Source organism: Oncorhynchus mykiss, chromosome 10 (genome assembly GCF_013265735.2).
Source record: "Oncorhynchus mykiss isolate Arlee chromosome 10, USDA_OmykA_1.1, whole genome shotgun sequence".
Lineage (NCBI taxonomy): Eukaryota > Metazoa > Chordata > Actinopteri > Salmoniformes > Salmonidae > Oncorhynchus > Oncorhynchus mykiss.
In genome coordinates this window covers 85,924,568-85,948,762 of record NC_048574.1, presented here as the reverse complement: position 1 = coordinate 85,948,762, position 24,195 = coordinate 85,924,568, and the positions used below count along the sequence as shown (strand labels likewise).

Sequence of the window (24,195 nt, the reverse complement as noted above, 5' to 3'; positions counted from 1 at the left end):
AGAGATGAAGTCTCCAGGTATCATGAGTTACATACCCCCCTATAGATGTGAAGTCACCAGGTATCATGAGTTACATTCACCCCTAGAGATAAAGTCACTAGGTATCATGAGTTACATTCCCCCTAGAGATGAAGTCACCAGGTATCATGAGTTACATACCCCCCCTAGAGATGAAGTCACCAGGTATCATGAGTTACATAACCCCCCTAGAGATGTGATGTCACCAGGTATCATGAGTTAAATACCCCCCTAGAGTTGTGAAGTCACCAGGTATCATGAGTTACATTCCCCCCTAGAGATGTGAAGTCACCAGGTATCATGAGTTACATACCCCCTTAGAGATGTGAAGTCACTAGGTATCATGAGTTACATACCCCCTAGAGATGTGACGTCACCAGGTATCATGAGTAACATACCCCCCTAGAGATGAAGTCACCAGGTATTATGAGTTACATACCCCCCCTAGAGATGAAGTCACCAGGTATCATGAGTTACATACCCCCCTAGAGATGTGATGTCACCAGGTATCATGAGTTACATACCCCCCTAGAGATGTGATGTCACCAGGTATCATGAGTTACATTCCCCCCTAGAGATGTGAAGTCACTAGGTATCATGAGTTACATTCCCCCCTAGAGATGTGAAGTCACCAGGTATCATGAGTTACATTCCCCCCTAGAGATGATGTCAACAGGTATCATGAGTTACATTCCCCCCTAGAGATGTGACGTCACCAGGTATCATGAGTTACATTCCCCCCTAGAGATGATGTCACCAGGTATCATGAGTTACATACCCCCCTAGAGATGTGATGTCACCAGGTATCATGAGTTACATACCCCCCTAGAGATGTGATGTCACCAGGTATCATGAGTTACATTCCCCCCTAGAGATGTGAAGTCACTAGGTATCATGAGTTACATTCCCCCCTAGAGATGTGAAGTCACCAGGTATCATGAGTTACATTCCCCCCTAGAGATGATGTCAACAGGTATCATGAGTTACATTCCCCCCTAGAGATGTGACGTCACCAGGTATCATGAGTTACATTCCCCCCTAGAGATGATGTCACCAGGTATCATGAGTTACATTCCCCCTAGAGATGTGATGTCACCAGGTATCATGAGTTACATTCCCCCCTAGAGATGTGACGTCACCAGGTATCATGAGTTACATTCCCCCTAGAGATGTGATGTCACCAGGTACCAGGTAGTGGTTAGAGAGAGAATGACTTTACAGAGGGGATGTTTAACAGACTGAAATTAAATAGAGGACATGAATCTACTAACACATTAATACACACCACTACTACTAATCTAACTGTCTGTAGGTCCAACAGAACACATTAAAACACACCACTACTACTAATCTAACTGTCTGTAGGTCCAACAGAACCCAACACACCACTACTACTAATCTAACTGTCTGTAGGTCCAACAGAACCCATTAAAACACACCACTACTACTAATCTAACTGTCTGTAGGTCCAACAGAACACATTAATACACACCACTACTACTAATCTAATTGTAGGAATGATTCCAGAGGAAAACAAATGATAAATCATCGCTATGACTCACCTCTGAATGTGTTGGTCATCTATCGGACACAGGGTCAATGAGGTGTAGTCGGAGGAGTACATTATAAACCCAGGATAGAGGGGTTCAGTGAATGTGGTGTGTTCTGTGTGAAGGTGTGTCAGTGTACCAGAGGAGGACACACTATAGAAGGACAAAGTACCAGCTGGCCAGTCCAGATACACTCCAACTCTGTCAGAATCAGGACAAGTATCTGGTCGACTGTATCTGATGACTCCATTATGGTAAAAGTTATAAGCACTATCATAGCAGACTAAACACCAGGACTTCCTATTGAGTCCAATCCTACGGTCAATCTTCCCTCCCTTCCTCTTCATTCCTTTGTACGCCACACCAATGAAAGTCCCGTCACCATCCCTCTCCACCTCCCAGTAATAACGACCTCCAGATAAGCCTTCTCTGCAGAGAACTTGGGGATGATCCAATCTGTCTGGATGGTCTTCATAATGCTGGTCCTCCACCACCTGTGTCACCTTCCTGTTCCCCTCAGACAGTATCAGGTTTGGGTGTGCTGTATTTGGGTCCAGGGTGAGATAACAGGCATCTGTAGACAAACGGAGAGTTTAATCAAACCACATCTTCATATAAAATGTTGTATTGTAGGAACAGAACCAGTATTGATTAGTTACTATAGTTCTGAATATACAGTTAATTAGGATTGAAGAGACTTACATTTCCTCAGCCCTGATTTCAACCTGCACTCTCCTCCATGATCCACACTGTAGGAGAAACAGGTTATTGACTGACAAAGACCTAATAAAGCAGTCAACATGTAAAACATATTGTTGTGTTCTGGTGCACTATCCCAGTTCATTACTATCCTACCTACTGCATACAGAACGGAGTACAGTTCATTACTAGAGACATACAGGTATTCTATCCTACCTACTGCATACAGAACAGAGTACAATTCATTACTAGAGACATACAGGTATTCTATCCTACCTACTGCATACAGAACGGAGTACAATTCATTACTAGAGACATACAGGTATTCTATCCTACCTACTGCATACAGAACAGAGTACAATTCATTACTAGAGAAATACAGGTATTCTATCCTACCTACTGCATACAGAACGGAGTACAATTCATTACTAGAGACATACAGGTATTCTATCCTCCCTACTGCATACAGAACAGAGTACAATTCATTACTAGAGACATACAGGTATAGTATCCTACCTACTGCATACAGAACGGAGTACAATTCCAACAGGATATCAGAGATGCAGAAGAAGAGTATTCATGTGGTGATGATGTATGCTGTGTTGGAGTGCTCAGCCTGCTGAGTAAACTTCCCCTTAATTCTACCGTCATGTCCTCATGTTACTGACCCTACTACACTACATACAGTATGACACAACCGCTGCTCACACTATTAGGACATCTATTCTGACTTACTTCAGCTTCATCAGCTTATATGTGGGATCCACCAGAGCAGCTGAAAGCAGTCCCCCTGCAGAGACTCCTGGGTGATTGTAGCTCAGGTCCAGCTCTTTCAGGTGGGAGGGGTTTGACCTCAGAGCTGAAGACAGAGCAACACAGCCCTCCTCTGTGACCAGACAGCCAGACAGCCTACAGAGAGACACAACAGCGGTCTAGGTTGATGTACTGGTGTCAATCATCTTGTAGGACACCCATACATTTGTCCATGACACAAACATTGTGATGAAATATTAGATTATTTGTTTAACTCAGCTCAGTACCGACCTGACTGAAACAGCTGTACTTACCCCAGTGTGTGTAGTTTACAGTCTGGATCCTCCAGTCCAGCAGACAGCAGTGTAACTCAGCTCAGTACCGACCTGATTGAAACTGCTATACTTACCCCAATGTGTGTAGTTTACAGTCTGGATCCTCCAGTCCAGCAGACAGCAGTGTAACTCCTGAGTCCTGCAGGTCATTGTCTCTCAGCTCCAGTTGTTTCAGTTGTGAGATAGGTGAACTCAGGACTGAGGCCAGATCTGAACAACAAACCTCTGTCAGACCACACTGACCTAGACTAGAGGGCAGAAGAGCACATGATTAACACATGTTTAAAACATCCACATAATAACTCATACTGAAGATATTTAACTCACACTAGTGTCTGTATGTTGCAGAGTGGACTGGTTAGTCCAACACAGAGCATCTCCACTCCTCTGTCTCCCAGGTCATTGTAGCTGAGGTCCAGTTCTCTCAGAGGGGAGTTTGGTGTCTGCAGAGCAGAGGTCAGAGTCTCACAGGATTCATGTGTGATTTTACAGTCAACCAGTCTGGAGAGAGGAGATATGTTGATACACTGTTAAATATGCAAAGATTTAAGAATAATGTTATTCATTAAGACAATAACAGGAGGAAATTATTAAACAATGTTAAAAACATACACATACTTACTATATACAAAATATATAAAACACACAGTGGATACTGAAGATTACGGACATATTCAATCAATCCTTATCCCAGTCTGCTGTTCCCACATGCTTCAAGAGGGCCACCATTCTCCCTGTTCCCAAGAAAGCTAAGGTAACTGAGCTAAACGACTACCGCCCCGTAGCACTCACTTCCGTCATCATGAAGTGCTTTGAGAGACTAGTCAAGGACCATATCACCTCCACCCTACCTGACACCCTAGACCCACTCCAATTTGCTTACCGCCCAAATAGGTCAACAGACGACGCAATCGCAACCACACTGCACACTGCCCTAACCCATCTGGACAAGAGGAATACCTATGTGAGAATGCTGTTCATCAACTACAGCTCAGCATTTAACACCATAGTACCCTCCAAACTCGTCATCAAGTTCGAGACCCTGGGTCTCGACCCCGCCCTGTGCAACTCGGTACTGGACTTCCTGACGGGCCGATCCCAGGTGGTGAGGGTAGGCAACAACATCTCCCCAATAACCTCACACTCAATGTCAACAAAACAAAGGAGATGATTGTGGACTCCAGGAAACAGCAGAGGGAACACCCCCCTATCCACATCAATGGGACAGTATTGGAGAGGGTAGTAAGTTAAGTTCCTCGGCGTACACATCATGGACAAACTGAATTGGTCCACCCACACAGACAGCGTCGTGAAGAAGGCGTAGCAGCGCCTCTTCAACCTCAGGAGCTGAAGAAATTCGGCTTGTCACCAAAAGCACTCACAAACTTCTACAGATGCACAATCGAGAGCATCCTGGCGGGCTGTATCACCGCCTGGTACGGCAACTGCTCCGCCCACAACCGTAAGGCTCTCCAGAGGGTAGTGAGGTCTGCACAACGCATCACCGGGGGAAAACTACCTGCCCTCCAGGACACCTACACAACCCGATGTCACAGGAAGGCCATTAAGATCATCAAGGACAACAACCACCCGAGCCACTGCCTGTTCACCCCGCTATCATCCAGAAGGCGAGGTCAGTACAGGTGCATCAAAGCAGGGACCGAGAGACTGAAAAACAGCTTCTATCTCAAGACCATCAGACTGTTAAACAGCCACCACTAACATTGAGTGGCTGCTGCCAACACACTGACTCAACTCCAGCCACTTTAATAATGGGAATTGATGGGAATTGATGTAAAATATATCACTAGCCACTTTAAACAATGCTACTTAATATAATGTTTACATACCCTACATTACTCATCTCATATGTATATACTGTACTCGATACCATCTACTGCATCTTGCCTATGCCGTTCTGTACCATCACTCATTCATATATCTTTATGTACATATTCTTTATCCCTTTACACTTGTGTGTATAAGGTAGTAGTTTTGGAATTGTTAGGTTAGATTATTCATTGGTTATTACTGCATTGTCGGAACTAGAAGCACAAGCATTTCGCTACACTCGCATTAACATCTGCTAACCATGTGTTTGTGACAAATGCATTTGATTTGATTTGAGATATTTAACTCACACTAGTGTCTGTATGTTGCAGAGTGGACTGGTTAGTCCAACACAGAGCAGCTCCACTCCTCTGTCTCCCAGGTCATTGTAGCTGAGGTCCAGTTCTCTCAAGGGGGAGTTTGGTGTCTGCAGAGCTGAGGTCAGAGTCTCACAGGATTCATGTGTGATTTTACAGTCAACCAGTCTGGAGAGAGGAGATATGTCGATTAGAGGTCGGCCGATTAATTAGGGCCGATTAATCAAGTTTTCATAATCGGTAATCAGCATTTTCGGATGCCGATTATGGCCGATTAAATTGCAATCCATGAGGAGACTGCGTGGCAGGCTGACCACCTGTTACACAAGTGCAGCATCAAAAGGACCTTGTTGCTGCAAGGAGCCAAGGTAAGTTGCTAGCTAGCATTAAACTTACCTTATAAAAAACAATCTTCACATGATCACTAGTTAACTACACATGGTTGATGATATTACTAGGTTAGGCGTTGCATATAATCAATGCGGTGCCTTATAATTTATCATCGAATCACAGCCTACTTCGCCAAACGGCTGATGATTTAACAAAAGCGCATTGCCGAAAAAAGCACAATCGTTGCACAAATGTACCTAACCATAAACATCAATGCCATTCTTAATCAATACACAGAAGTATATATATTTTTTAAACCTGCATATTTAGTTGAAAGAAATTCATGTTAGTGGGACATATTATCTTAGCTTGGGTGGGACTGCTGTACGGGGACATCACCAGCAAAATCCTTGTAAATGGGCATCTGTCAAAAGCAGTGGGAGTACACTGCGGCGTCCGTCAGGGCTGTCCGTTATCTCCCCTTCTGTTCGTGGCCTGTATTGAACCACTGGCACAGGTCTTGAGAAGGGACCAAGGGATCAGTGGGGTGGGTATCCCGGGGAGTGGGGGGATGACCGCCAAGTGCGTCTTTTACATGGACGACGTCAACATTTTATGTACCGACCTTTTATCCGTCGACAGGACTCTGGACAGGACGGACTGGTACGGACGAGCCTCTGGGGTGAGACTGAACAGAGACAAGACAGAGGCCCAATACTTCGGACCGTGGGCAGACCCAGACTTGACCAGACTACCTCTGACAGTTAAACTGACGGACATAAGGGTACTGGGGGTAAAGTTTGACCGGGGGGGAGGAGGGAGCGGTAACTGGAGCGGAATCCTGGGGACGGTAAGACAGAAACTGGGTTTTTGGGGACTACGACAGCTGACTTTTGAGGGCAAGGTTTTAATCATTAAAGCTGTGATTTTACCTGTGCTTTTATTAATCAGTTCTGTTTTTATCCCCCCTCGAAGGAGCATTTTAGACCTGGAGCGGACGCTTTTTTACTTCCTGTGGGGAGGCAAGTGGGAGAGGCTGAGGAGGGAGGTGGTCAAGAGGCCCAGGTCCAAGGGGGGGAAAGGCTTGCCTGACCTCTACTTGTTCCTGGGCAGCCGCTACACAGCGTTACATCTGACTCTTGCCACCTCCCCGGTCAACAACAAGACCCAGGCCCTCGCACGGTTCTGGCTGGGATCTTACCTCAGGACTCTGAGGCTGATCCCAGTCGACCTGCGAGCCCCAGTCTCTTTCCTGCTACCCCCGCACTACGCCCAGCTCCAGAAGTTTTTAAGACATTTTAAACTGGAAAAAGAAACAGTCACGGTTTTAACAAAACACCGCTCTCTTCTCTCTCTTGTGCAGGATCGGGAACCAGTGTGTCCAGTGCGCGGGCTCGCTATAGGTGAGCCCACAACGGTTTGGCGCAATGTGGCCCATCCTGCTCTCCTGAATCGGCATCGGGACCTGTCCTGGATGGTCGCCCACGAGATCCTCCCGGTCAGGGCCGTTATGCACTCACGGGGCATGGCGAGGACATCCGCGTGCCCCCGACCAGGCTGCGGCCAAGAAGAGTCGGTGAGGCACATGCTCTGGGAGTGCAGAGCCGCCAGGGACCTGTGGAAGGAAGCAGGCCCCCTGATCACCTCGTGTCTGCCAGCAGGGGAGGACCTAACACCTCAGCTCGTGCTGTATGGGGTGGGCCGAAGGCCCATTCCATCGAAGGCCTTCACCAAGCTCTGGCCCACCCTCACGTGCCTGAAGGAAGCACTGTGGTCCTCCCGTAACCTGCTGGTAGCGAAAAACGTAGAGACCACCCCCCAGGCAGTGGCCATGGTAGCCACGGAAGCCCTGGGGTGGTACGGAAGGAAGGGGGCCTCGACCCCAGGCGAAGGGTCCCCCACAACACCCTAGGTCCCGGCGGCCACGGCCTGACAGCGCTGCGGCGCCTAGGGCGATGCGCCTAGGGGAGGGATCTCCTCTGGGCCCCGAAGGACGGGACGATGATCTATTCAGAAGAGCAGGATGAGGTGAGCTTGATAAAGACTCACCCCCCTCCTGTACAAGGGACTGAAGACAGCCTTTTAACAAAGTGACTTTTTAACATGGTTTTTCATGTCTTAAAAATGTTTTACCTTTGTTAGATCATTAGTACACATTTTAAATGGCTTTTACAGATTTGATGTTTTTACAAGGAAAGTACTTTTATCCATGGTTGTTTTCATTGGTTTTAACAACATGTACTTTTTAACAAATTTAAATGTAACTTTCAAATGCTGTGTTTTATGCTTTGTTGCCGTTTATGTGTATCAATGATGTAAAAAATGTATGAGCTGTTTTTAAAGGAAATGTATCAATAAAACTTTTCCAAAAGAAAAAATTAACTAGGGAAATTGAGTCATTTGATAGAGCAGTCTGACTGAGCGTTGGTAGGCAGCAGCAGACTCGTAAGCATTCATTCAAACAGCCCTTTACTCCGTTTCCCGGCAGCTCTTCGCAATGCTTGACGCCGTTTATGACTTCAAGCCTATCAACTCCTGAGATCAGGCTGGCGATACTAAAGTGCCTATCAGAACATCCAATAGTCAGAGGTATATGAAATACAAATGGTACAGAGAGAAATAGTCGCGGCGTCATAATTCCTTTGCGGCTGAACTCGAAAGGGGTTCCTTCATTATTTTACCGTTCGTGTCTTCCGTAGAGAATGTCTTGATCTACTTCAAATACGGTCTGTGTTTTGTGAAGGCTTGAAACGCCTCGGAGTTTTGATAGTCGTGTAAATCTCGCTAGGATAAGGTAACGTTTGTCAACATATTTTCAGAAATCCACTCTACAATTTAAAAAAAAATCTTCGTTATTATTTAGCCAATATTGATCAGAGTTACCTTGTCCTATGGATATCTACACAGTTATAAAATTGGCAAGGTGGTGTGAGCCTACACGAAACACAGACCTGATTTGAAGTGAATCTAAACATATCCTATGGAATATATGAATGAAAGAACCGCTTTTCAGATTTTGCTGGAAGGTGTCATGGGATTTATGACTCACACTTTGGTAGTCAATACATACCATGTCCATTATTAAAATAGGATTTCCTGCATATACAAATTACAGTTGTTTTCAACATTCATCACAGGTAACTTCAACTCTAGTTTTATTATTCAAACAGTTGAGAGTATTTGTGTCTCCTAAGCGGACTCTTCAGTATCCCTGTCACTTCAGAGAGCTGTGTGTGTGTGTGTGTGTGTACGATTATATTAATTTTACAGATAGCAGAGAAAAGCAGAGCACCAGTGTGGGACAATGACATTGAATTGGCACCAGGGAAAGCAAGGTGTCTAATTTGTGATAAAAAATACAAAATCGTCCAATTAATCGGTTTCTGCTTTTTTTGGTCCTCCAATATTCGGTATCGGTGTAAAAATCATAATCGTTTGACCACTAATGTCGATACACTGTTAAATATGCAACCCTTTAAGAATAATGAGATACATTAAGACAATAACAAAAGGACACATGATTCACCAATGCTAAAAACATACTATCTCACTCAAGATATTCTCAACCTTAGTTTGATATATTTATCACATTGTATGTATGTTTCTGCATATTTATCATAATGTTCAACTAATGTAAAAAACCTAACACATAATAACTACAAATATATAAACACTATAAAGACAGTGGATACTGAAGATATTTAACTCACACTAGTGTCTGTATGTTGCAGAGTGGACTGGTTAGTCCATCACAGAGCAGCTCCACTCCTCTGTCTCCCAGGTCATTGTAGCTGAGGTCCAGTTCTCTCAGGGGGGAGTTTGGTGTCTGCAGAGCTGAGGCCAGAGTCTCACAGGATTCATATGTGAGTTCACAGTCAACCAGTCTGGAGAGAGGAGATATGTTGATACACTGTTAAATATGCAAAGATTTAAGAATAATGTTATTCATTAAGACAATAACAGAAGGAAATGATTAAACAATGTTAAAAACATACACATACTTACTATATACAAAATATATAAACACACAGTGGATACTGAAGATTACGGACATATTCAATCAATCCTTATCCCAGTCTGCTGTTCCCACATGCTTCAAGAGGGCCACCATTCTCCCTGTTCCCAAGAAAGCTAAGGTAACTGAGCTAAACGACTACCGCCCCGTAGCACTCACTTCCGTCATCATGAAGTGCTTTGAGAGACTAGTCAAGGATCATATCACCTCCACCCTACCTGACACCCTAGACCCACTCCAATTTGCTTACCGCCCAAATAGGTCCACAGACGATGCAATCTCAACCACACTGCACACTGCCCTAACCCATCTGGACAAGAGGAATACCTATGTGAGAATGCTGTTCATCAACTACAGCTCAGCATTTAACACCATAGTACCCTCCAAACTCGTCACCAAGCTCGAGACCCTGGTTCTCGACCCCACCCTGTGCAACTGGGTACTGGACTTCCTGACGGGCCGATCCCAGGTGGTGAGGGTAGGCAACAACATCTCCCCAATAACCTCACACTCAACAAAACAAAGGAGATGATTGTGGACTTCAGGAAACAGCAGAGGCAGCACCCCCCCTATCCACATCAATGGGACAGTATTGGAGAGGGTAGTAAGTTAAGTTCCTCTGCTTACACATCATGGACAAACTGAATTGGTCCACCCACACAGACAGCGTCGTGAAGAAGGCGTAGCAGCGCCTCTTCAACCTCAGGAGGCTGAAGAAATTCGGCTTGTCACCAAAAGCACTCACAAACTTCTACAGATGCACAATCGAGAGCATCCCGTCACCGCCTGGTACGGCAACTGCTCCGCCCTCAACCGTAAGGCTCTCCAGAGGGTAGTGAGGTCTGCACAACGCATCACCGGGGGCAAACTACCGGCCCTCCAGGACACCTACACAACCCGATGTCACAGGAAGGCCATAAAGATCATCAAGGACAACAACCACCCGAGCCACTGCCTGTTCACCCCGCTATCATCCAGAAGGCGAGATCAGTACAGGTGCATCAAAGCAAGGACTGAGAGACTGAAAAACAGCTTCTATCTCAAGGCCATAAGACTGTTAAACAGCCACCACTAACATTGAGTGGCTGCTGCCAACACACTGACACTGACTCAACTCCAGCCACTTTAATAATGGAAATTGATGGAAATTGATGTAAAATATATATCACTAGCCACTTTAAACAATGCTACTTAATATAATGTTTACATACCCTACATTATTCATCTCATATGTATACGTATATACTGTACTCTATATCATCTACTGCATCTTTATGTAATACATGTATCACTAGCCACTTTAAACTATGCCACTTTGTTTACATACCCTACATTACTCATCTCATATGTATATACTGTACTCGATACCATCTACTGCATCTTGCCTATGCCGTTCTGTACCATCACTCATTCATATATCTTTATGTACATATTCTTTATCCCTTTACACTTGTGTGTATAAGGTAGTAGTTCTGGAATTGTTAGGTTAGATTACTCATTGGTTATTACTGCATTGTCGGAACTAGAAGCACAAGCATTTCGCAACACTCGCATTAACATCTGCTAACCATGTGTTTGTGACAAATACATTTGATTTGATTTGAGATATTTAACTCACACTAGTGTCTGTATGTTGCAGAGTGGACTGGTTAGTCCAACACAGAGCAGCTCCACTCCTCTGTCTCCCAGGTCATTGTAGCTGAGGTCCAGTTCTCTCAGGGGGGAGTTTGGTGTCTGCAGAGCTGAGGTCAGAATCTCACAGGATTTATATGTGAGGTAACAGTCATCCAGTCTGGAGAGAGGAGATATGTTGATTCACTGTTAAATATGCAAAGATTTAACAATAATGAGATGCATTGAGACAATAACAGAAGGACATGATTAGACAATGTTAATTAAAAACATACTTTATTTATTCATATATTTTTAGTATACGTTTTTACAAGATGAGTGATGAGAAGAGAATCAACCAGCTCATTGGGTCTCTCTCTACACCCCCTATACGCCATGTCATGAAATATGCAGACAGATGGATTAAAAGTATGTTTACATTGTAATACTTCTGACAGACAACTTCTATCTCCTCCCATAACTTTAGGAATTATAGCATTCCCAGAAAGCATGAATTATTGACTCATTGTTAGTTTTACACTTAAGACATGGCTCTGTCATTGTGCTGTAGAATTTGTTAATTTTGTCTCGTGTAACAAATTCTATACATTACTTTATACTGGATTAACCGTACATTTTTGCTAACTTTAATTTCATTAGTTATGTTCCAACATTCCCTCCATCTTGTGCCAATTTCAATTATTTTTAAGTCTTGGTTCCAATAGTAAAACATTTTTTTTTCTCTAAAAACAAATACTAACTCACACAAGATATTTAACCTTAGTTTGATATATTTATCACATTCGATTAATGTTTCTGCATATTTACCAAGATGTTCAAATAATGTTAAAAACCTAACACATACTAGCTACATACAAAATATATAAACACTATAGAGACAGTGGATACTGGAGATATTGAACTCACACTAGTGTCTGTATGTTGCAGAGTGGACTGGTTAGTCCAACACAGAGCAGCTCCACTCCTCTGTCTCCCAGGTCATTGTAGCTGAGGTCCAGTTCTCTCAGGGGGGAGTTTGGTGTCTGCAGAGCTGAGGCCAGAGTCTCACAGGATTCATATGTGAGTTCACAGTCAACCAGTCTGGAGAGAGGAGATATGTTGATACACTGTTAAATATGCAAAGATTTAAGAATAATGTTATTCATTAAGACAATAATAGAAGGAAATGATTAAACAATGTTAAAAACATACACATACTTACTATATACAAAATATATAAACACACAGTGGATACTGAAGATTACGGACATATTCAATCAATCCTTATCCCACATGCTTCAAGAGGGCCACCATTCTCCCTGTTCCCAAGAAAGCTAAGGTAACTGAGCTAAACGACTACCGCCCCGTAGCACTCACTTCCGTCATCATGAAGTGCTTTGAGAGACTAGTCAAGGACCATATCACCTCCACCCTACCTGACACCCTAGACCCACTCCAATTTGCTTACCGCCCAAATAGGTCCACAGACGATGCAATCTCAACCACACTGCACACTGCCCTAACCCATCTGGACAAGAGGAATACCTATGTGAGAATGCTGTTCATCAACTACAGCTCAGCATTTAACACCATAGTACCCTCCAAACTCGTCACCAAGCTCGAGACCCTGGTTCTCGACCCCACCCTGTGCAACTGGGTACTGGACTTCCTGACGGGCCGATCCCAGGTGGTGAGGGTAGGCAACAACATCTCCCCAATAACCTCACACTCAATGTCAACAAAACAAAGGAGATGATTGTGGACTCCAGGAAACAGCAGAGGCAGCACCCCCCTATCCACATCGATGGGACAGTATTGGAGAGGGTAGTAAGTTAAGTTCCTCTGCGTACACATCATGGACAAACTGAATTGGTCCACCCACACAGACAGCGTCGTGAAGAAGGCGTAGCAGCGCCTCTTCAACCTCAGGAGGCTGAAGAAATTTGGCTTGTCACCAAAAGCACTCACAAACTTCTACAGATGCACAATCAAGAGCATCCTGTCGGGCTGTATCACCGCCTGGTACGGCAACTGCTCCGCCCTCAACCGTAAGGCTCTCCAGAGGGTAGTGAGGTCTGCACAACGCATCACCGGGGGCAAACTACCGGCCCTCCAGGACACCTACACAACCCGATGTCACAGGAAGGCCATTAAGATCATCAAGGACAACAACCACCCGAGCCACTGCCTGTTCACCCCGCTATCATCCAGAAGGCGAGGTCAGTACAGGTGCATCAAAGCAGGGACCGAGAGACTGAAAAACAGCTTCTATCTCAAGGCCATCAGACTGTTAAACAGCCACCACTAACATTGAGTGGCTGCTGCCAACACACTGACTCAACTCCAGCCAATTTAATAATGGGAATTGATGGAAATTGATGTAAAATATATATATCACTAGCCACTTTAAACAATGCTACTTAATATAATGTTTACATACCCTACATTATTTATCTCATATGTATACGTATATACTGTACTCTATATCATCTACTGCATCTTTATGTAATACATGTATCACTAGCCACTTTATACTATGCCACTTTGTTTACATACTCATCTCATATGTATACGTATATACTGTACTCTATATCATCTACTGCATCTTTATGTAATACATGTATCACTAGCCACTTTAAACTATGCCACTTTGTTTACATACTCATCTCATATGTATATACTGTACTCGATACCATCTACTGCATCTTTATGTAATACATGTATCACTAGCCACTTTAAACTATGCCACTTTGTTTACATACCCTACATTACTCATCTCATATGTACATACTGTACTCGATACCATCTACTGCATCTTGCCTATGCCGTTCTGTAACATCACTCATTCATATATCTTTATGTACATATTCTTTATCCCCTTACACTTGTGTGTATAAGGTAGTAGTTCTGGAATTGTTAGGTTAGATTATTCATTGGTTATTACTGCATTGTCGGAACTAGAAGCACAAGCATTTCGCTACACTCGCATTAACATCTGCTAACCATGTGTTTGTGACAAATACATTTGATTTGATTTGAGATATTGAACTCACACTAGTGTCTGTATGTTGCAGAGTGGACTGGTTAGTCCAACACAGAGCAGCTCCACTCCTCTGTCTCCCAGGTCATTGTTGCTGAGGTTCAGTTCTCTCAAGGGGGAGTTTGGTGTCTGCAGAGCTGAGGTCAGAGTCTCACAGGATTCATGTGTGATTTTACAGTCAACCAGTCTGGAGAGAGGGGATATGTCGATTAGAGGTCGGCCGATTTTTTCAGTTTTCATAATCGGTAATCAGCATTTTTGGATGCCGATTATGGCCGATTAAATTGCAATCCATGAGGAGACTGCGTGGCAGGCTGACCACCTGTTACTCCATGAGGAGACTGCGTGGCAGGCTGACCACCTGTTACACCATGAGGAGACTGCGTGGCAGGCTGACCACCTGTTACTCCATGAGGAGACTGCGTGGCAGGCTGACCACCTGTTACTCCATGAGGAGACTGCGTGGCAGGCTGACCACCTGTTACACCATGAGGAGACTGCGTGGCAGGCTGACCACCTGTTACTCCATGAGGAGACTGCGTGGCAGACTGACCACCTGTTACTCCATGAGGAGACTGCGTGGCAGGCTGACCACCTGTTACTCCATGAGGAGACTGCGTGGCAGGCTGACCACCTGTTACTCCATGAGGAGACGGCGTGGCAGGCTGACCACCTGTTACACAAGTGCAGCATCAAAAGGACCTTGTTGCTGCAAGGAGCCAAGGTAAGTTGCTAGCTAGCATTAAACTTACCTTATAAAAAACAAACTACACATGGTTGATGATATTACTAGGTTAGGCGTTGCATATAATCAATGCGGTGCCTTATAATTTATCATCGAATCACAGCCTACTTCGCCAAACGGCTGATGATTTAACAAAAGCGCATTGCCGAAAAAAGCACAATCGTTGCACAAATGTACCATAAACATCAATGCCATTCTTAATCAATACACAGAAGTATATATATTTTTTAAACCTGCATATTTAGTCGAAAGAAATTCATGTTAGTGGGACATATTAACTAGGGAAATTGAGTCATTTGATAGAGCAGTCTGACTGAGCGTTGGTAGGCAGCAGCAGACTCGTAAGCATTCATTCAAACAGCCCTTTACTCCGTTTCCCGGCAGCTCTTCGCAATGCTTGACGCAGTTTATGACTTCACGCCTATCAACTCCTGAGATCAGGCTGGCGATACTAAAGTGCCTATCAGAACATCCAATAGTCAGAGGTATATGAAATACAAATGGTATAGAGAGAAATAGTCGCGGCGTCATAATTCCTTTGCGGCTGAACTCGAAAGGGGTTCCTTCATTATTTTACCGTTCGTGTCTTCCATAGAGAATGTCTTGATCTACTTCAAATACGGTCTGTGTTTTGTGAAGGCTTGAAACGCCTCGGAGTTTTGATAGTCGTGTAAATCTCGCTAGGATAAGGTAACGTTTGTCAACATATTTTCAGAAATCCACTCTACAATTAAAAAAAAAATCTTCGTTAATATTTAGCCAATACTGATCAGAGTTACCTTGTCCTATGGATATCTACACAGTTATTAAATTGGCAAGGTGGTGTAAACCTACACGAAACACAGACCTGATTTGAAGTGAATCTAAACATATCCTATGGAATATATAAATGAAAGAACCGCTTTTCAGATTTAGCTGGAAGGTGTCATGGGATTTATGACTCACACTTTGGTAGTCAATACATACCATGTCCATTATTAAAATAGGATTTCCTGCATATAGAAATTACAGTTGTTTTCAACATTCATCACAGGTAACTTCAACTCTAGTTTAATTATTCAAACAGTTGAGAGTATTTGTGTCTCCTAAGCAAACTCTTCAGTATCCCTGTCACTTCAGAGAGCTGTGTGTGTGTGTGTGTGTGTGTGTGTGTGTGTGTGTGTGTACGATTATATTAATTTTACAGATAGCAGAGAAAAGCAGAGCACCAGTGTGGGACAATGACATTGAATTGGCACCAGGGAAAGCAAGGTGTCTAATTTGTGATAAAAAATACAAAATTGTCCAATTTAATCGGTTTCGGCTTTTTTTGGTCCTCCAATATTCGGTATCGGTGTAAAAATCATAATCGTTTGACCACTAATGTCGATACACTGTTAAATATGCAACGCTTTAAGAATAATGAGATACATTAAGACAATAACAAAAGGACACATGATTCACCAATGCTAAAAACATACTATCTCACTCAAGATATTCTCAACCTTAGTTTGATATATTTATCACATTGTATGTATGTTTCTGCATATTTACCAAGATATTCAAATAATGTTAAACATACACATACTAACTAACTACAAACTATATAAACACACAGTAGATACTGAAGATATTTTACTCACACTAGTGTCTGTATGTTGCAGAGTGGACTGGTTAGTCCAACACAGAGCAGCTCCACTCCTCTGTCTCCCAGGTCATTGTAGCTGAGGTCCAGTTCTCTCAGGGGGGAGTTTGGTGTCTGCAGAGCTGAGGTCAGAGTCTCACAGGATTTATATGTGAGTTTACAGCGATCCAGTCTGGAGAGAGGAGATAATCTGTTAGATATACAAATCCTTCATTATAATGATACTGTATACATCAACTCAATAACATAACTCACAGTGCTCTCTTGCAGGTTTTCACTACAGGCAGCAACCTCTGATAACCATCCTCTGATGTGTTGTATGTCTTCAGGTCAAACTCCTCCAGCACCTCCTCTGACATCAGTAACAGGTAGGCCAGGGCTGAACATTGGTCAGGTTCTAGTCTTGTTTCTGAAAGAGTTCCTGAATGCAGGGAGGTCTGCATGTCTTCAACAAGAGAATTGGCACCAAGTTCATTCAGACAGTGGAACAAGTTGATGATCCTTTCTGGTGAGGATTCCTGGTTGATCTTGTCTGAAAGGTACCTGACTGTTCTCTTAACTGTTTCCTCATTGGTCTGTGTTGTACTTCCTGTCTGTGTCAGAAGGCCTGGTAACAGATTCTGATTGGACTCCAGTGAGAGACCCAGAAGGAAGCGGAGGAACAGGTCCAGGTGTCCATTCTCACTCTTCAAGGCCTGGTCCACTGCTCTCCTGTGTAAGTCAGACAACTGGATTGACCCCTTTTCTTCATCATCTTCAACATCCTTCTCCTCCTCATCTTCATCATCGGGGGGGAAAACAATATCCTTCTTGGACAGACATGATTCTAAAGCATGCACTGCTGCTAGAAACTCCTGAATGCTCAGATGCACAAAGCTGTAGACCTTGTCTTGGTACAGCCCAGATTCTTCTTTAAAGATCTCTGTACACAATGCTGAGTACTCTGATGCCTCTGTGACATCAAGGCCACACTCTCTCAGGTCCTCCTCATAGAAGATCAGGTTGCCCTTTTGCAGCTGTTGGAAAGCCAGCTTTGACAGTTTCAGGATCATCTCTTTGTCTGACTGAGACAGTTCCTTTGGGTTTGTCTCTGTGGTTTTGTTGTACTTCCTGTTCTTCACAATGATTTGGATGAGCATGAAGTGTAAGTACATCTGGGTCAGAGTTTTGACGACTTCATCCTTCTCTGCCCCTTTCAGTATCATCTCAAGGACAGTGGCTGATATCCAACAGAAGACTGGCATGTGGCACATGATGTGGAGGCTCCTTGATGTCTTCATGTGTTTGATGATTTCATTGGCCAGATTCTGATCTGGGATCTTCTTCCTGAAGTACTCCTCCTTCTGTGGATCATTGAACCCTCTTACCTCTGTCACCTGGTCAGCACACTCAGGAGGGATCTGATTGGCTGCTGCAGGTCGTGTGGTTATCCAGAGGAGTGCAGAGGGAAGCAGATTCCCCTCGATGAGGTTTGTCAGCAGCACATCCACTGAGGTTGGCTTCGTGAGATCACAGCACTTCTCATTGTTTTTGAAGTCTAGAGGAAGTCGACACTCATCCAGACCATCAAAAATGAAAACAGTTTTGCTTTCACCATCTTCAATGCTGTCAATCTCTTTCAGCTCTGAGAAGTAGTGGGAAAGAAGTTGCATCAGACTGTATTGGTCCTTTTTCAGGTTCAGATCACGGAAAGGAAGAGGAAACATGAAATGAACGTCCTGATTTGCTTTTCCCTCTGCCCAGTCATGGATGACTTTCTGCACAGAGACTGTTTTTCCAATGCCCGCGATTCCTTTGGTCAGCACAGTTCTGATAGGTTTGTCTTGTCCAGGTAAAGGCTTGAAGATGTCGTTGCATTTGATTGGTGTCTCTTGTGTGGTTTGTTTATTGGATGCCATCTCTATCTGTCTAACCTCATGTTCATTATTGAGCCCTCCACTTCCACCCTCTGTGATGTAGAGCTCTGTGTAGATGTCTTTGAACAGACTTTGGTTTCCATGGTGTCCAATTCCTTCAGATATGTGTTGATACTTGTGTTTCAGTTTAGCCTTAATGTCTTGTTGTACTGTCAGCAGAGTTTGACCTGTAGGAAAACAATGAGAGTTGGGACTCATAAGTTGGTGTGTTTTATAATGGCCTTTGTACCCTACTTTGTGATATTGTATGAAACACAGTCTTACTTCTTCTGTCCAGAAGGTTGTGTGTGATCTTTAATGCATCCTCACTGTCCAAACTCTCCACTTCCTTATTGTCATCTGGTAATGGTTCCTGGCTGAAAGCAGGTGGCTGATCACTCTTCATTGATACCAGGCTGGTTGTAGGGGACTCTCCTCTGGGCTTCTGGACACTGAACAAAACAGGGAGACAGATCACCTCATCAATATCACATTAATACCTCATCTACTTCATTTTAACAACTGTATAATGGAACTTCTAGAAGTCCTGATATTTATTTTAAAGCTACAGTCTGCAATTGGTAAATCCATGTTTGGCCTTTTAAATTAATTATGTAGATCTACATTCCATGTCATTTGGGAACACTTTTCATTAGTTTTCATTAGTTTGATTTTTTTAATAGCAATGTATATTTTGCAATTCATCTCTTACTTCTTTGAACTGGTGTCTTGACTCATTTTAGAGGCAGTGGTCCCCCCCTCTCTCTCCCCAGAGAGACTCATTTTAGAGGCAGTGGTCTCCTCCTCTCTCTCCCCAGAGAGACTCATTTTAGAGGTAGTGGTCCCCTCCTCTCTCTCCCCAGAGAGACTCATTTTAGAGGCAGTGGTCTCCTCCTCTCTCTCCACAGAGAGACTCATTTTAGAGGAAGTGGTCCCCTCCTCTCTCTCCCCAGAGAGACTCATTTTAGAGGAAGTGGTCCCCTCCTCTCTCTCTCCAGAGAGACTAATTTTAGATGTAAGTCACAGCTCACTCAGCTGCAATAAGAAATAACAGAACAGTCAATATTTCTGAACATTGTTGAAGAACCATTAACAACACATTTACTGTCTGAGGTCAAAGAGTTGAATCAGACTTTATATTGTATTCAAACATACACAGTCCACTATGTTATTAAAGATACACAGTCCACTATGTTATTAAAGATACACAGTCCACTATGTTATTAAAGATACACAGTCCAATATGTTATTAAAGATACACAGTCCACTATGTTATTAAAGATACACAGTCCACTATGTTATTAAAGATACACAGTCCAATATGTTATTAAAGATACACAGTCCACTATGTTATTAAAGATACACAGTCCACTATGTTATTAAAGATACACAGTCCACTATGTTATTAAGGATACACAGTCCACTATGTTATTAAAGATACACAGTCCACTATGTTATTAAAGATACACAGTCCACTATGTTATTAAAGATACACAGTCCACTATGTTATTAAAGATACACAGTCCACTATGTTATTAAAGATACACAGTCCACTATGTTATTAAGGATACACAGTCCACTATGTTATTAAGGATACACAGTCCACTATGTTATTAAAGATACACAGTCCACTATGTTATTAAAGATACACAGTCCACTATGTTATTAAAGATACACAGTCCACTATGTTATTAAAGATACACAGTCCACTATGTTATTAAAGATACACAGTCCACTATGTTATTAAAGATACACAGTCCACTATATTATTAAAGATACACAGTCCACTATGTTATTAAAGATACACAGTCCACTATGTTATTAAAGATACACAGTCCACTATGTTATTAAAGTCACACAGTCCACTATGTTATTAAAGATACACAGTCCACTATGTTATTAAAGATACACAGTCCACTATGTTATTAAAGTCACACAGTCCACTATGTTATTAAAGATACACAGTCCAATATGTTATTAAAGATACACAGTCCACTATGTTATTAAAGATACACAGTCCACTATGTCATTAAAGATACACAGTCCACTATGTTATTAAAACCTCTTAAGTCTACCCCTTCCTTTTTCGAACATTCTGTTAAAAATCGCGCAACTTTTCAGCGTCCTGCTACTCATGCCAGGAATATAGTATATGCATATGATTAGTATGTGTAGATAGAAAACACTCTGAAGTTTCTAAAACTGGTTAAATCACGGCTGTGACTATAACAGTCACTTTCATGGGTTGTTAAAAGGGCACAAAATGTATTATCGACCTGCATGCAATTCCTACAGATTCCACACGATGTCGCCATTGTCGTCATTTTGAAAGGAGTTTTTTCTTGGTAAATCCAACTAACTGGATTCCGTTTCTTCCGGTCTCCACCACGATGTTTTGAATGTGCACATTGGCAGCCATTGATTTGCAGACGAGGAGCTATTGAATAGACATCGCCCTGTAATCATTTTGATAGATTATAAACGTTTACTAATACCTAAAGTTGGATTACAAAAGTATTTAGAAGTGTTTTGTGAAAGTTTATCGTCGACTTTTTTAATTTAAAAAAATGACGCAGCGTTTAAAAACGATGTTTTTTTCTGAATGACACAGCTTCCATAGAAAGCTATTTTGGGTATATATGGACCGATTTAAACGAAAAAAAGACCCAATAGTGATGTTTATGGGGCATATAGGAGTGCCAAGAAAGAAGTTTGTCAAAGGTAATGAATGTTTTATATTTTATTTCTACGTTTTGTGTAGCGCCGGATAAGCAAAGTCTTTGTTTACGTCGCATTCAGGCATTTTGAGGTGTTGCATGCTATCAGATAATAGCTTCTCATGCTTTCGCCGAAAAGCATTTTAAAAATCTGACTTGTTGGCTAGGTTCACAACGAGTGTAGCTTTAATTCAATACCCTGCATGTGAATTTTGATAAAGGTTTGAGTTTTAACGAGTACATTTAGCATTTAGCGTAGCGCATTTGCATTTCCAGGTGTCTACTTGAGACATCTGCGTCTCAAGTAGGAGCAAGAAGTTAAAGATACACAGTCCGCTATGTTATTAAAGATACACAGTCCAATATGTTTTTCATTTGATTTGACTTGGATCCCGATTAGCTGACTCCATAACAACAGCTAGTCTACCTGGTTGGATCCCCTGACTCCATAACAACAGCTAGTCTACCTGGTTGGATCCCCTGACTCCATAACAACAGCTAGTCTACCTGGTTGGATCCCCTGACTCCATAACAACAGCTAGTCTACCTGGTTGGATCCCCTGACTCCATAACAACAGCTCGTCTACCTGGTTGGATCCCCTGACTCCATAACAACAGCTAGTCTACCTGGTTGGATCCCCTGACTCCATAACAACAGCTAGTCTACCTGGTTGGATCCCCTGACTCCATAACAACAGCTAGTCTACCTGGTTGGATCTCCATTAGCTGATCCCATAACAACAGCTAGTCTACCTGGTTGGATCCCCATTAGCTGACTCCATAACAACAGCTAGTCTACCTGATTGGATCCCCTGCCTCCATAACAACAGCTAGTCTACCTGGTTGGATCCCCTGACTCCATAACAACAGCTAGTCTATCTGGTTGGATCCCCATTAGCTGACTCCATAACACCTGGGGTCCAAACACAACTAACTAAAAGACATTACAGACATCGACTTTACAGTTTACATTGAAAGAAGGTAGTAGACATTATAAACATTTACCAAGTAGACATTACAGACTGTTAAAATAGCTGACAGGTATTTCTTCCTAACCCTTCGGCCTCATCAAGCAGCGCTTCCGAAAGATCAGAGTGAACACTTTGTCTGAGATTGCTGGTGTTGTGAAGAACAGCACAGTGACAGGGGTCACCATCCCACAGCTGGTTGGACTGGAGGATGGTACGGTGCAGGTGGAAAGCTATGGCTGGCAACAACACCTGACTCCGGTCTTCAGGCCACTGCCACAGATAAAGCAGAACCAGTACTTCAGGTGAATATCATTTTCATTGCATTGTATGAGGTTATTCTTCATATCTAAACTCGGGAGGTGAATTGATGTTATGCAAGGTTGTAATGTCTGTCTCAATTGGTTTAGTTATTTCCTGTTTTGCAGCATTGATGCTCTGAAGCCTGGTGTTGTTGTCAGCAAGGAGCATTGGGACTCAGTCGGGACCAGGTTTCTGTAGAGACCCATCCACGTTGCTAGATGTGGCTGGGGGTTATAGCATTTCTATCACATGACCCATCCTCGTTGCTAGATGTGGCTGGGGGGTATAGCATTTCTATCACATGACCCATCCACGTTGCTAGATGTGGCTGTGGAGTATAGCATTTCTATCACATGACCCATCCACGTTGCTAGATGTGGCTGGGGGGTATAGCATTTCTACGATAACGTCCGTTACTTCCTCTACTTCCTTATACAAATATTTCCTGTTTCAACTAGTGATGGGTCGTTCGATAACGACAGGTTGTTTTTGAACGGATCTTTTTGGTGAACGTCGGTAACCGAATTGCATCGGTGAAAGAGCCGTTCATTTCGCTCCCTGGTTTACATACAGCTACGAGGTGCTTTTTGAGCTCAAAACAACGATTACCTGCAGATAAGTTACACAATAATTCTCCGAAGAGGGTGAATCCTTACTGCAGAAACAATAAATAGTGGGCCGAGCGCGTCATTCTTGTCAAAGCTTTGTAGTGCGTAAAAAACAAACAGTTGATCTAATCATTTAAATACTAGTTATCGAAAAAAAGAAAACGCCCACTTAATTCTTTGGCCAAAACTTTTGTATTATCCAGATGTTATGAATTTTAGTGACGTTGCCAGTTCTTGTTCCTGAATGTATTTCGTTATTTGGTCCTCAAAACTTGAACTCGAGATTTCCCATTTGGAGATTGCAGCGTTTCCCGCAACCATATGATTGGTCGGGTAAGCTAATGCGTCATCACACTCCCTCATCTGATTGGTCGGGTAGGCGGACCTTCTGACTTTGTGGATGTGGTAACTAGTGAGCATAGCAGATCACCACCTTTCTGAGTTTATCAACTTAATGTCGCATTCAAAACCACAGCGATCTCGGTAAAAAACTAAATCTGACTGGGAAAAATCGATTTGAACCGTCCTCTTTCTCGAGAGCTGACATCGTATTTTTCAGAGCTCCCAGTTGTTCCCAGTTGTTGTGATCGCGGCAAAAACTTTTCACATAAGCCCTTCATTTGGTTTCAATACCCATTGCCGCACGTCACTTTTACTTGCCCGAATTGAGGAGAATTACTTTTATTTTTCAAAGAAACTAGTTTACGTGATACACGTCTTCCTCCGGGAAGTGAAAGAGCGCAAAGATAATAATCACGATCATGTGCAGTCAATCGCCCACACCCTACCTACCTCATAGCCCTGTAGACTGCAATATAACATTGATTCATATTGACT

The 24,195-nt window shown here is 43.0% G+C and overlaps 2 protein-coding genes across 5 annotated transcripts in view; both read right to left on the bottom strand.

The window, feature by feature from the left end:
- Positions 1 to 24,195, bottom strand: part of LOC118966668 (protein NLRC3-like) — a 56,754-nt gene that overhangs the window by 1,845 nt on the left and 30,714 nt on the right. Inside the window, exon 9 of the mRNA XM_036989417.1 lies at positions 1,581 to 2,142. Within this exon, the coding sequence (XP_036845312.1) occupies positions 1,581 to 2,142 (562 nt within the window). The remainder of the gene's footprint in view (positions 1 to 1,580; positions 2,143 to 24,195) is intronic.
- On the bottom strand, positions 3,582 to 19,606 carry LOC110516966 (NACHT, LRR and PYD domains-containing protein 12-like). Of its 4 annotated transcripts, XM_036934336.1 has the most exons (10): positions 19,475 to 19,606; positions 19,048 to 19,214; positions 17,123 to 18,950; positions 16,866 to 17,039; positions 14,512 to 14,685; positions 12,386 to 12,559; positions 11,466 to 11,639; positions 9,543 to 9,716; positions 5,497 to 5,670; positions 3,584 to 3,856 (listed from the first exon to the last, which is right to left on the bottom strand). In XM_036934336.1, the coding sequence occupies exons 1-10, from the start codon at positions 19,588 to 19,590 to the stop codon at positions 3,679 to 3,681; spliced, it is 3,333 nt and encodes a 1,110-aa protein (XP_036790231.1). In that variant the 5' UTR covers positions 19,591 to 19,606; the 3' UTR covers positions 3,584 to 3,678. The 4 variants fall into 4 exon arrangements, with proteins under 4 accessions (XP_036790233.1, XP_036790234.1, XP_036790231.1 ...); XM_036934338.1 differs by lacking the exon at positions 11,466 to 11,639 and having other exon boundaries at positions 3,582 to 3,856; XM_036934339.1 differs by lacking the exon at positions 14,512 to 14,685 and having other exon boundaries at positions 3,582 to 3,856.

Bases quoted from the DNA above. Each gene is read 5' to 3' on its own strand.
- LOC110516966 (XM_036934336.1), bottom strand. From the start codon at position 19,590: ATGAGTCTCTCTGGGGAGAGAGAGGAGGAGACCACTGCCTCTAAAATG. The intron at 12,560-14,511 runs GTGAGTTCAATA...TCCTCTCTCCAG, and splicing joins TGCAACATACAGACACTAGT to ACTGGTTGACTGTGAACTCA. The intron at 9,717-11,465 runs GTGAGTTAAATA...TCCTCTCTCCAG, and splicing joins TGCAACATACAGACACTAGT to ACTGGTTGACTGTGAACTCA.